This window comes from Argiope bruennichi, chromosome 1 (genome assembly GCF_947563725.1).
Source record: "Argiope bruennichi chromosome 1, qqArgBrue1.1, whole genome shotgun sequence".
Lineage (NCBI taxonomy): Eukaryota > Metazoa > Arthropoda > Arachnida > Araneae > Araneidae > Argiope > Argiope bruennichi.
In genome coordinates this window covers 129,525,043-129,538,633 of record NC_079151.1, presented here as the reverse complement: position 1 = coordinate 129,538,633, position 13,591 = coordinate 129,525,043, and the positions used below count along the sequence as shown (strand labels likewise).

General features: G+C 29.7%; 1 protein-coding gene across 1 annotated transcript in view; it reads right to left on the bottom strand.

The window, feature by feature from the left end:
- The window catches only part of LOC129963617 (guanylate cyclase 32E-like), a 305,080-nt gene that overhangs the window by 64,990 nt on the left and 226,499 nt on the right, over window positions 1–13,591 (bottom strand). The window contains exons 7-8 of the mRNA XM_056078095.1: window positions 11,655–11,745; window positions 3,162–3,234 (exon numbers count right to left, since the gene is read on the bottom strand). Coding sequence (XP_055934070.1) covers window positions 3,162–3,234; window positions 11,655–11,745 — 164 coding nt within the window. The remainder of the gene's footprint in view (window positions 1–3,161; window positions 3,235–11,654; window positions 11,746–13,591) is intronic.

The window sequence follows — 13,591 nt, the reverse complement described above, 5'->3', positions numbered from 1 at the left end:
ATATATTACTTTTAATTTCTAATTTTTCTACTTTATTTAGATAATTACCCATCTCATTGTTTCCACATTTTTAAACTTTTTATTTGAATAGCCATCTTTCTATCTTTGACGACCAACTGAGTGGTATCAACTGTGTTCCATTTTAATCGAATTCCTCAAGAAGAATTTATATTTACGTTTCACCTATTTATTTTATCCTTTAATTGTGATAGATATTTAAGACGAATAAACATTCCTAATGCCTTCAGTACGTGACTAACTGCCAACAACATTTAACCCATAATTCCAAGTTGTAAACGTTATGTCCACTTATTCTTCTTCTTCGGGCCAAAGATAGTTGATTCCATAATTAAAATAAAGCTGATTATGTTATGTCGAACAACATATTAGCTGGATTGAAATATAATGAATAAAAATACTTTAAAGATAGCAATCATAATTTTAAAGCTTGAAGGATATATTTTCTAATAGTCATCATAACGTTTCTATATATTAAAAAAATATTTCACCTAATAAAAAGAGAAGGAGAAATTCTTTTTAAAAGTTTGAGCAATGAATCCGAAAAATGAGCAGATTTTTTTAACTTTAAGAAATGAAAAATAAATACGTCGTTAAATATTTGTTAAATGAACGAAAATCCCTTTAATTTAATTGCAATAGTAGAAAATTATATATAAAAATACTTTTTAAAAAAATTGTTGAAATTTGAGAAGAAATTAGGTAATAGTTCAATAAATGCAATATATGTATGTGTGTGTGTGGATATAGAAATATATTATGTTGAAATATATTTTAACATCTGTGATGCAGTGATTTCCCATGTTTCTAGGGGTGACATAATGACAATTTTTACTGTCTTAAATTCTGCCGAACTATTCTTTAATTTCAGTTCTGACAACATTCCTATAAGCAGAAAATACCCCTTTTAAATTATCAAAAGGTTGCGAATCTGGTTTTTTCGTACTCTTTCCCCATCATATTCTTAGTAGCAAAGTTGTGTCGAATTTCTCTGCAATAGTTCGAAACAAGACTGTCACAACCGAGAATTAGGTTTTGATATTAATTAGCCACTAGTATCAAAAACTGCATTTAAGTTTCCTTTTTATTCAATTAAATTAATAATAAACGGAATTATTGTTTTAAATATGGCTTGTTGTAATGCCTATATATATAGATAAATGTATATATATAAGCAATTTAAATTGACGTAAATTTTTATTGTTAATTTTTATGCGATACTAATTTTGAAACTTACCACGGAAAAACGCCGAAATTTAGTTAATTTCAATGATTTAAAATAACATTCACTTCCTTCAAAATATATTTGTGCCAAATGTGATATCTGCAGGTAAAATGGTCTTTCCTGTAGAAAACCAAAGACAACCATACATTTGTTTTTATCACTACTAGATAGTTATATAATTTTTTAAAAATATGTTCAATGACTGCGCTTTGTCCTAGTCAGTTTTCTGGATTGTGTTGCCAAATCCTGGAGCACCCCGGATGGATTCAAAAGTCAAAAATTATGATTGCGTTACGATTAATGTAGTTTTCTTTAATCTCGTATCATAAGAGTGAAATCGAGTTCTTGAATGCCATTACAAGAACTTTTGAGAATTGTATCTGATTGTAATCAAACTTTGATTTGATAATGTTAGGTTATACAGAATTAAATATTACGGTAATTAAAGGGATTAAAGATATCCTTATTTCTGTATTACTAGATTCTATTAAAATCTAGTTGGAATCATGTGTTGAAAATTCAAAATATGTTTAATTAATTAATTATTTTATTAATGAAATGTTAATTTTTTTATTTTTTCTGTATAATTTTTAATTAAATTCTGTTTTTCTTTAAAAAATTTAATTACAGCAAAATTATTATTAGTCATCTTCCTTATTTTTCTAAATTTTGCAAATATTAAAATATTTAAATATAAATATTATAAAATTTATATATTAAAAAATATTTATTTTATTTTAATTAATATTAATAACCATTTCAAAGATCTTTACAGCAATCATTTACTTAATATATTTATTCAAAAGATATTCATTTTATATTTTTATGAAGAGCTATACTGGTATATTAAGGAAATAATATCTGAAAATACTTAAAAAAAGCATAGAAAAATTATAGAGACATTCGTTTGTTTATAAAAGAACGAGCAAGTTAAATATAACTAAATAGACTATTTATTTTTATATAAATTTTATAAAATTTTAATAGTTCTGTAAGATTTACAAATTTTTCTTTATTTGTCTTCAATTCAAGTTTTAAATTTAAAATTCATAATTAGTTTTTAATGCCATCAGGTTTAGTATTTATTTTTTCTTTGATGTTTATTTTGTGCAGTGCAGATTTGTAATTATAGTTTCCAACAGCATAAATAAATATTCTTAATTATTTTTCTCAAATGTAAAATTATCAAAGATTTTGGGATAGAAATTAAGATAAGAATTTTTTTAAAGGAGTCAAGCTTTAGACCGATGTTTCGAAGCATGATTTTAGCATTTGTCTTTTTGTTTTTGTATTATTTAAAAAAATTATTTCTGATTATAGAGAAATAATTTTCATATTTAATATTATAATATTATATTAATATATATAAATATATTATATAATATAAATATATTTAATATTAATATTATAAAAATATATTTAATATTTTTCAACGCGCTAGTAAATAAATGTGACTAGTAAAACAATTTGCAAAATATCATTATAAAATATAGGTATAAAAACTTTAAAAATTTAGGAAAGTTAAAGGAAAAGTGTTAGAAAATAAAACTGATATCACTAAAAAGCTGATATTTTGAATTTTAAGATGACTTAGAAAAGCATTTTGTGCTATATTAGGCTTTGAATATATTGAAGGAAAACGTTAAATTTTCGATCAATTTTTAAGTAAAAATATAATTTTTAAACAATCCTTTCTCAATGAGTGAGTTTTGTTCATTATGCTCTGTAGAGCTTTTTGAAGAATTATGAATCATGCCTATCACGATTTATAAATAGTATTCAGTCTATAAAAAATGCATTGTCATACTTTAAGCAAGTCAGTGCATATTAAAATGCTTGGTAAGATTCAAAGGATTTAGTGCTAATTAATAAATATATATTCACTTCAAAATTAAAAAAAAATAATTTTTTTACTTACTTGTAAGTAACTAAAAGTGCCAGAAGTAATACGGCCGCTGTTACTCCAGATACAAAAATCGCCACTTTCCACACTGCAAGTTGAAAAAAAAATATTTTAAAATTTACATAAAACAGTAAAAGCAGAATTACTTTCAAAACTATCAAGATAAAAAGCTTTCGTTATAGTTAAGAGATAAAAGAAAAAATATTAACTTTATGAAAAATTTCTATAATTTTGCATATCTGATGAGCATGAAAGGGATTGATGAGATGTTATAATCAAAGAACGATCTTTTAATAACTTAATGTGAATTTTAAAATTGTGATAACTTAATGGGAATTTAAATTTGTCTTTTATTATGAACACCTTTTTTTTATACTTTACTATGAAAAATAGAAACTTTGCTTTTGACGAGGTACAATTGATTTTATTTTTATACCTGTTCAGATATATTGATGAAATATCAAGGTAAAATTCAATGTTATGCCTTGTAATTGTTTGGAAAACAGTAAAATAAATAAAATTATTTTGGGAACTGTTGATATTGTATTAAATAACTAGCAATATCTACACGGCATTGCTCGTAACATGATGATTGTTTGCGAAATTGAAACCGGAAAAATTTAAACGGAAGCTATGAAGATAAAGTTTAAAAAAAAAGGGGGGGGGATTTGCTATCGCAAATTTCAAGTTTTCATGTGAGAACATTATTTTTTTTAAGTCACGTGATATCAGTCTGACAAAAAAATTTCATGTTCTCATATGATTCATATTTCGCAATCACCAACATTTAGAAAAGCGATGGTTTTATGAAAATCAATCGAGTACTAAAATTCTTTTCTAGAGGTCAAATAAATAAATTTAAACCGGATTTATCAGTTTAAGCTACGACTATCAGTTTAAACAATCACGCGACTGTCAGATTACGTATGCGTCTATATTTAGAGAACGATGGTTTTTTACCCCATCTCCAAAAAAGACTTTATCTATTTTTTTGTTGAGAAAATCCGGTTTAAACTGATTTGGATTGATTACGTGACTATTATATTGTGCAATCGTCGTCTTTTAGAAAGATTTTTTTTTTCATTTCAAAATCGTTTGAGCTCCAAAACTTTTTTTTTTGCCGGTTAGAAAAATTGAAATATTTATATAAAGCTTTCGATGCCTCTCCACGCTATTTCGCGTTCATTCCCATTTTCTTCTTTCTGCTTCTTCCGGCGATAACTCCTATCATTCGCACTAGGTTGTAAGTTTTTGTTTTCGAAACATCTTTAAATGTGACAACCTTCTTTATCATTTTCTAATAACTCTAAAAGTGAAACATTGACGCCTCAAAAGCAATAAATCGGCAATTTTCTGCCCGTGCATTTTGAGACTTCAAAACCCTCAAACCAAAATAACATCGTGTTTTCTCATAATAAAAAAAAATATTTTATATTTTTTTCAGTGAAATCGAAGCTAAAATACTCCAACCTTAACCATTGGATAGATTTCAAATATACAGTTAAATAGTGTTAACGAAATTTCTCGTTCTTAGGTTAAAGCTTCCTCTTTGATTACTTATATTTTAAAGTGGCTGAAATCGTTCAGTTGCTGAAATGCCAATAAGTTTTATTTTGCAATATTTCTCTGTAGGAAGAGAAAAGGCGATCTTTTGATGACTTATCTCTGAGCCATAAACAATCATACGAAATAAAAATGTTCGAAATCCATACAATACTTGTAGTTGGAGAACTCTGGTGAAGAGTTTCTCACAAGGAATATGTAATAATGTAACGTTTCTATGAATATGAAATTGAGAAGCGGTGGGAGGAGAAGGTAGATATTGATTTTGTGGTCATAAACTCTTATATAAAATAAGAGTTTTTGAAGTTTTGGTTGTTGCTGTGGATCCTTGTCACAGTTTCCCCCCCCCCCCCATAGAAAACGTATAGTGAAGCAATGTGTTTTCCATTCATCTCAAAGAATATTGGTAGGGAGGGTAGATAACATATTTAGAGGCTATAAATTTTCATATGGAATAAAAATTTGAGAAATCGAACAAGTGGCTGAGATTGGGTGACTGGTTCATTTGCTTTCTCCGTTATTTTAAATTTATGAAGAATTACACTGCTATTGTTAAAAACATCAGAATATTCTTTGTTTTGATACTGATAGAGCAATTTTTTTCAATTTTTCTAAAAGTTCTCTATGAAATCTTTCTGTAATAATTTGCAGCAAATAAAATATTTCAAACTGTTAACTAACAGATTTTTAAGAAACTTATTTAAATTCTGTAGAAAGTTCTGTTCATTGATTTTACAGAAGCAAAATTGGAGGAAGAAACTTTTATTAACACTTTAAAAGTTTCCGTTCTTTCCTAAAACTAAAACTGTGCTAATCCTGTTGAATTACAACACTTTAACTGCTCGTACTAAATGCTAATCGATAAACTTTCATTAACTTAAAGAGGTTAAAGACTTTAATATAAATCATGTTAAGGTGTAAAGATTAGTTTGAAACATGATTGGGTTTAAAATTTGAACATAAATACTTCAAAATGACTTTAACATCACATAATTTGCCTTCTGGAAGAAGATTTTTTTGTAGATAATGGTAAGACTAGAAAAGGATTCTAATTATTGTTTTATTTTCCAAGAAGGTCGATATATAAATTTTGCTGCAAAACAACAATTCTTTAAATAACATTGAACCATGCCTTTTTGGAAATGTTAAATTAAGATAAAAAAAAAGGGTTTATTTGGCTATTAATACGAAGTTGGATTTTCACCTCCACTTTTTTGTCATAGAATACACACCTTTAAATTTACACGTGTTACAATTTATTTTCCCCTGTTAAATTAAATTCGAGTTTTTCGATCTTATTAAAGAGGGCGAATTAAATATTCCACATTAGTATTGTAAAACCTAAAAAGGCAATAATTTGTACAAACAAGCTGGTCGCGAAAGGCGGCTAGTACTATATATTGTAGTAATTAATTCTTAATAGTTCATAATAGCAAATGTTATTATTTATGAGGAATAATGGGGCGATTAAACTTGTTTCATTGTTAGTAATGTTTTGCTTTATATAAACTGATTTCAAGCTTAGGTCGGATTCGACTTACAGCAATATTTAGATTTATTTTTAATCAATATTATATCTTGAAATGTAAATTATACAAAGATATGATTTGTTGAAAATCGCGAATTTTTTTTCTCGCTTTGTCGGATTGTATTCGTATCAGCTTTCTAATTGAAAATTGGAGAAGTTACTTTTATTGAATTGATTCATAATATGTTTGTTATACGAAATATCTAAAATTTGTCCCAAACTCACAATTATATAAAAGTTCAATTATCTAGCTTATTATACACTACTAAATTAAATCTTGAGAGACTAACAGACAGTTCATCTTTTGCCAGATTTGATCCAAGGTTTAATACCCACATAATTATTATGTTTAGTTTAGTTTAGTTATATTAACGTCCCGTTTGAAGCACCACTAGGGCTATTTTGGGACGGATCTCGTCATTTTGAACCGCGGTCAGATGACGAGGACGACACCTGAGCTGGCACCCCCCTCTCCACACCAGCGGGAGGACGTTTGGTCAGGACGGATTTAACGTGCAACTGACCCCCTTACACGACGGTTCTTCGATGGAATCGGGTCTCGAACGTGAAGCCCTCCGGTTCCGAAGCCGAGACCTTACCACCAGGCCACCCCGGCCCTCATAATTATTATGATTAAAGTATATATTAAATTTAATCCATGTCCCTTGTTGCGTATTTCACGGACTGTTCATGCGTATGAACGAGTAAATACTGATTATGCTCAAAATTTGATAAAAACCTGAAATTTTTGTGAATAACTAGAATAGATTAGGAAGGAATTTTATTCTTTTAGGTCTTTGTGTTATTGAGATAATGTGTCTATAGACAGATAGCTATAATTTTGAAAATGAAGCTTTTAAATTTCAGTGATTTCTCAAAATCAAAAAGTTGAAATTTAGAAAGATTATATTTTCTTACATACCACGCAAGTGAAAACAAAGTTTACTTTATATGGATATTTGAAATAAGCTTCAATATATTAACTAAATGGTTGTTTATAAAATATTTCATCCTTCTTGAAACTATCATATTTTTAATTAATAATTTATTTCTAATTGTTTTTCTATTCTAATTTAGCAATTGAAAATTAAGAATCAGGCATTAATTCAGCTCCTTAATTTGTATTTAAGATTTTAGATAATAGATAATGCAAATTACATGAAATTGCTAACACATTATTCTAATGCGTTCTACTTAGAAGTCAGTGGAAGTTCATATATCAAAAATATCTTAATAAAAAATTATTTTGATTAAGAAATACAAATGGTTGGATTAGATAAAATACAATTAGATAGATTAAGCTCACCTTTATTAAATTCTATATGACATTCTAATGTTTAAAACTGAAGAACTGAAATTTATTTCAAAGTATAAAATATGTCACGTAATCAAAATTAAACAATAGGACTGATATAGTAGTCTGAAATTTAATTCTTTATATTTCTTATAAACAAGTTTTTGAGAAAATTTTCCTTTTCATAGAAATTTCGATACAGATAATGGAATATTTAGAAATTGATGCAGTTTAGGAGAAGAGTGAAATAATTTAGAAATTAAAGCTTATTGCAATATAAAATCTTTTCATTCTCTAAATAATTTAAAGAAATTGATTATTTAAATAGATATTTAATTAGATGATCAATGAGTTATATATTAACATACTGTATTTTTCATTAATAATGCAAATAAATATTCAAAAATGTTTATATTAATTTGTTATTTCTAATAATTTTAACTTTAAAAAGATAGAGTAAGAGTTCTATGTCATACAAATTTAAGAAATGGGATTTCAATTATAATTTGCGCCAATAATAAACAACTGATTATTAAAGATAATGAACGCGATTCCAGCATCCCGCATGTTGTGTTGTCACTTATGGTACTTTACAAGCCCACTGACAGTTATCTGTCAGCGATTTAAGCTCAGTGAGCATCTCTTGTTTTGACAGTAGTGCCAACTAGGTCCAAGAGTACGACTTAGCTACTCACGCGTCACAACCCTTTTCACAGTGCGGACTTCATTCATGCATTTCAATCACTCATCCACAGATCGTAATTTAGACCTGAATCCAAGAACGATCACCTCTGAACCAGTACCACCAGTGGTATTACTCTCAACATGGAGGACTGTGACCACGACAGATTTATACGTGCGCCAGACACCATATACACGGAGAGTCTTCGGCCAGCGAAGTTCGAACTGGCAACCTAACGGATGCGAGTCCAACGCCCTACCAACTAGGCTATCCCGGCCCATGAGCATCAAGTATGAAACATGGATCGTGATAATGTCTTAAGACTATTCATCCGTCCTTATTTATTTATAAAAACAGTCTCTTTATTTTGGTAATGATAACATGCGACACACAGATGATGCGCACGCACATACACCAGCGTGTATAAATGCAACAATGAAAATATTTAAAATAAATTCAAATGTAGTTTTGAGAATTTATTAAGAATGGAAAAAAGCTTTTACAAATATAAAAGTGATGCCATTCAAAAGCTACTTTTATGAATTTTTAAAGTGGTGCAAAAATGTTTTTTTTGTTAATAATATGTTCTGAAATCATAGATAAAAATGTTAGAATTTTGATTTACATTTAAGAAATAATCACATTAAACATTTTAAAATATTATTTTATCGCGTTTCTAACTATCACCTTTAACTATCAAAGTGTATAGTTAAAGGTTTAACAATCTGCCAGGAAAAGCCCTTTTCATACTTTTCATTCATAGCTACAAAATTTACTGATGATATGTCTGCCTATTTTTTGTAAACATAACATCATAAAGTTAGACTTCAAACTAGATTAACTTTTTACATAGTGACAGTAATATTAAAGAAGAGCGGCGATGAAATAAAAATTCTACTTCTATTAACTTTTCTACTACGCTTTATACTAAACTTTTTATTGTAAAAATGATCGTAGATGATTTGTGAAGATAACGAGTTTTGATTTCTAAATAGTGTTTAGAAATCAATTTAATTTTCTAAATTGAGCCAATATCCACAATTGATCTTCTCTCATATATATTGCTATATACAAATATCACTTATAATCAGGGTTCAAGAATAATTTAGCACATGACATTAAATCAGAATTCACATGGATCAATACCGGCAATATCAGCTCTCGATCAATATCAACAATGTGTTTCAAAAATTTTTACTCTAATCTTATGTCAAAAAATTCGAATTCGAGATTTGAACAAATCTACGTTTCAGACCTCCCTGTGTTCCAAAAATACATTTTTTTTGGAAAATATCCGTCTGTTTATCTGTGATAACAATAATTCAAAAACCCTTTGAGATGGTTGAAATTTGATATACAATACTGTTACGAAAAATTTTCCTACTACAAATACCGTCAATTAATCGTAGCACATTTAATCACTAGTCATTAGTTCAGCAGCTTTCTTGCTGTCTCATCCTCTAATTTCTCTTATTTGTCGGCGACTCCGACTCCTCTCACACACACACCTCTGACGATACACACGACTTCCAACGATCCACACCACTTCTTCCGATACACACGACACGACTTCCTCGTAACTTCTGAGTGCCCGTCTTTTATAGTTCCGGGAGGCGGGGCTAGAGTCTTCCAGACCAATCAGGGCGTACCTGGCTGTACCTCGGGTCTTACTAGATGGATCGTGAAACTTCTAGAACTTTCCGGTATTATCCATTTAGTCGCCAAAGTCGCCAAATTCGTCGCCAAGTCGCCAAATGGTCGCCAAGATCTCAGGTCATTTACGCGGCAGCTGCTCAGCACAGATCTTACAACGGTGTTTCTCACGATGACACTATTCATGGCCGAGTAGCAAAATTACAGATTTGTAACAATATTATACCAAATGAGGAGATTTCAATCAAATTTCGAGCAATATCTATTATCCATTCAGAGGAAGTTCATCCGTTTGGCTGTTCCAATTTAAGTTAACACTATAACTGCAAAATGTAGAGAGTTAGATAGATAAAATGAGGTACACAGATTTAACATCTGTAGTGTGAACACCTGTCAAATTTTGAACCAATACAACAAAGGGGTGACCGTCTATCGATCTATATTTTGAAGAAATATGTAAAATAGTTAACTCAAAGACGCAGTGACTTAGATATATCAAATTTGGTATGTGAATTTGTGTTTACAAGCGTAGTTTTGTGTCAAATGTTGTTTCAGTCAGTTGAGAAAAACGTATCTTAAGCTCAAATTTGGGTTTTGAATACTATTGTTACGAATCTGTAATGCTGCTTCCCAACATAGATGGTTCCACCATCGGAAAGAATGTTTCACAGTCATCTGTACTGGACGAAGTCCGGGGTCGCGTCGGAGGTCCCAGAGCTTGGTGACAAACTTGGCGATTATTTGGCGACTTTGGCGCCAAAATAGATTATGCACGAAACATCGAGAATTTTCCCGATCCGTCCAGTTGGAACAGAGTTATGCCTTAAACGTTCCTGATTGGTTGAGAGGCTTCTAGCTCCGCCTCCTGATGCCTATAAAAGGAAGCAGTCCTGCCACTGCCGAGGAGTCGTGGACCAGTGGAGTCGAAGAGTAGTCGGAAGCGACGGAGAAGAACTCGTCTTCCAGGGACTAGCGGAGCAGCGACGGAATGGAGCTGCTGTGTATACTGTTGTATGCTGCACGTCTCGGTTGAAGATAATCGTCTTCTGTGCTGTATATAGTTGTCGTCTTTGTGCTGTCCTGTGTGTCTTCGTGTAAATAAACGTCGTTGTTTTATTTTCTACTGCCGCATGGTGATTGAGCGTTCTTTACACCATATAACCCCCGCTATCCAAACGAACCCCGGAAATTTCGTAACACTATGAACCGTATACCACGAATTAATTGCCAAAGATGACACGAAAGATTCAGTAAAAATGTCCGTCAATATTGCAATGGTGCTATGCTATGCAAGAGTTTCTCTGCGAGAACACATTTATTAGAATATATGCTAAAAAGTTTTGAGGAGATTACTCCCGATGGTTTCTTTTAGACTGAGAGCTTATCATTTTTGTTTTTTGATTCATTAGTGTTCATTTTTTATATTTGCCTTTAAAATTTCATACAGATTATATTAAACATTTGCCACACGTGAGTATTACTTCATTTATACGACAAAATCAAATTCTGTGAAGGCAGCTTTGTGTGGAAAAATATCAGTTGGAATAAATCAAATTGAGAGGATAATTTAAACAAATCAGAATGTTTTTAATAAAATATGAAATAAATATTAATTGGAAAAAATTTCTACTACTTAAGTTATTATTTATATGCTACTATATATTGATGCTAAATAACACAAAGTTACATTTAACAACATGATTCTTAATGACATAAAGCAGTGCTAAATAGCATAAAGTTATACCTAAAAATAGAAATTGGTGCTTAATAACAAAAAATGACACTTACTGACACATTTCTTTCCGTGGAATCCACAGACTGGCTCATCTGCAGGAGGACCGTTACCTACCCACTCGATATCTGCAAGGAATTTCAGGTTCTGAAAAACACAAAAATAACCCAGATATAATATACTCGAAATATCGGAAGAATGTGGGTATTTCCTTAATGCATGAAATGACAACATCTCATAATGTAGGATATTAGATGCATTTATTTTGATGAATGAGGAGATTTCAACGATTCTGTTTTTATTGCACCTTTTCATAACTTTTTTAGGTTATACTATGTTCGTGTAAATATGAATTATAAGAGCATTATCTTTTAACCATAAAAATATACTTAATGGAAGATGGAAAATGTTTCTCATAATAAATGTATATAAATGCACTATATAAGTAGGAAATTTTTTTAAAGAGATATTTAAATTGTCAGATTATGAGCAAAGTGCTTTTGCATTTAATTTTTAAAATTAATTTATGCATCTGCATGAATTTAAATGTATTTAATAATAATTGAACATCAAAGATTACCAAAAGTAATTACTTTTAGAAATGTCAATATTTTACGAAGTCTAGACGAATTTTAATCAGCTATAAAATTAAATAAGATAAATAATATTAACCATCAATCTTTTCGAACTAAATTTGAATGAGTTTAGTATTTATTATGTTTGAATTTTAAACAGACTTTTCAGTTGATTTCTTAAGACGCAGAAATTTAAGAAATAAATAAAATGATGAATAAGGGATTATTTTACTAGACTAAAATCCTGCAGACTTAACTAATCCAAATTATCTAATAATATTTCAAAAAATTAACTTTTCAGAATTTGAGACTTTTTAAATTTTTTTTGAGCTGCAATTTTGTCTGCATTTTATCAGTAGAATGGGGATGATAAAAGCTTTGTAAAAGCCAATTCTTTCCTTTTTAAGTGGGTATTGCTTTAAAACAATCGACAAACTGAAAATCCACATTTTCATATTCTTAAAAATGATTTTTCTTAATAATGTACATTAAATAAGTGTTAAAGATTATTCAAAATATGCACAATATCAAGACTTGTTGAATCATGATTATTTCAAATATTAATTATATTTAAGATACCGGCTACAATTGATGAGAATGTAATTGGAGATTTTCCTGTCAGAGTAGGAGACGCGATAGGAAAATGTTGTTAATTAGAAATTTTTATGATGTTAAAAATACTTTTAAGAGTTCAGAGATTCACCATATCAAGCCTTATATATCATCTTGGTAAGTCCTGCAGAATTAACAAAATGTCCTACAGTCTCTAAAAAAGAAAAATTAACAGGATGGAAAAAAAAAGAAATAATAATTTTCCTCAATCAGCACTTAAAATGGTGAAGTTTTTTTTATCATCAACTTTAGCACGAGACCGCACAACAATTGAAAATGGAAAAAGATTGGCTATTTTCGTTATTGGCAGAGGAAAAAAAATCAATTTATTTTTCTCTGTTAAAATGTGGAAAATTAATGTAGATAGTATTGTCTATAATAATAATGTTTTCCACTTTGTGCGGAAGCTGCTAAAGATGCTACAACAATGAAACTCTGTTTACATTGGGACAATTGCAGCTCATTAGGAAACGCTGAAACCTCATTACAATATGGATACCAGAAACAAATTCTCTTTGGCCCTCAGAATAAATGAATGTATAGATCCCTGGACAAATACTTTAGGAATGATTTGCCACTGTCTCTTTCGTTTCCCCCTTCCGGCCATGCTCGTTTTTTTCACATATCATATTATTGACATGACAACTTTCGTTACTGGTGACAATATTCATTGATTTTAAAGAAATATTTCGATTACGTGACTTCTAGCTTTTACAAGGTCAGCCATTGTCCCTGTGGAAACAGGTCTAAGTCTTTGAACTTCATTTCCTTCTGCAGAACGACACTGCTTGTTACCTATCACTATT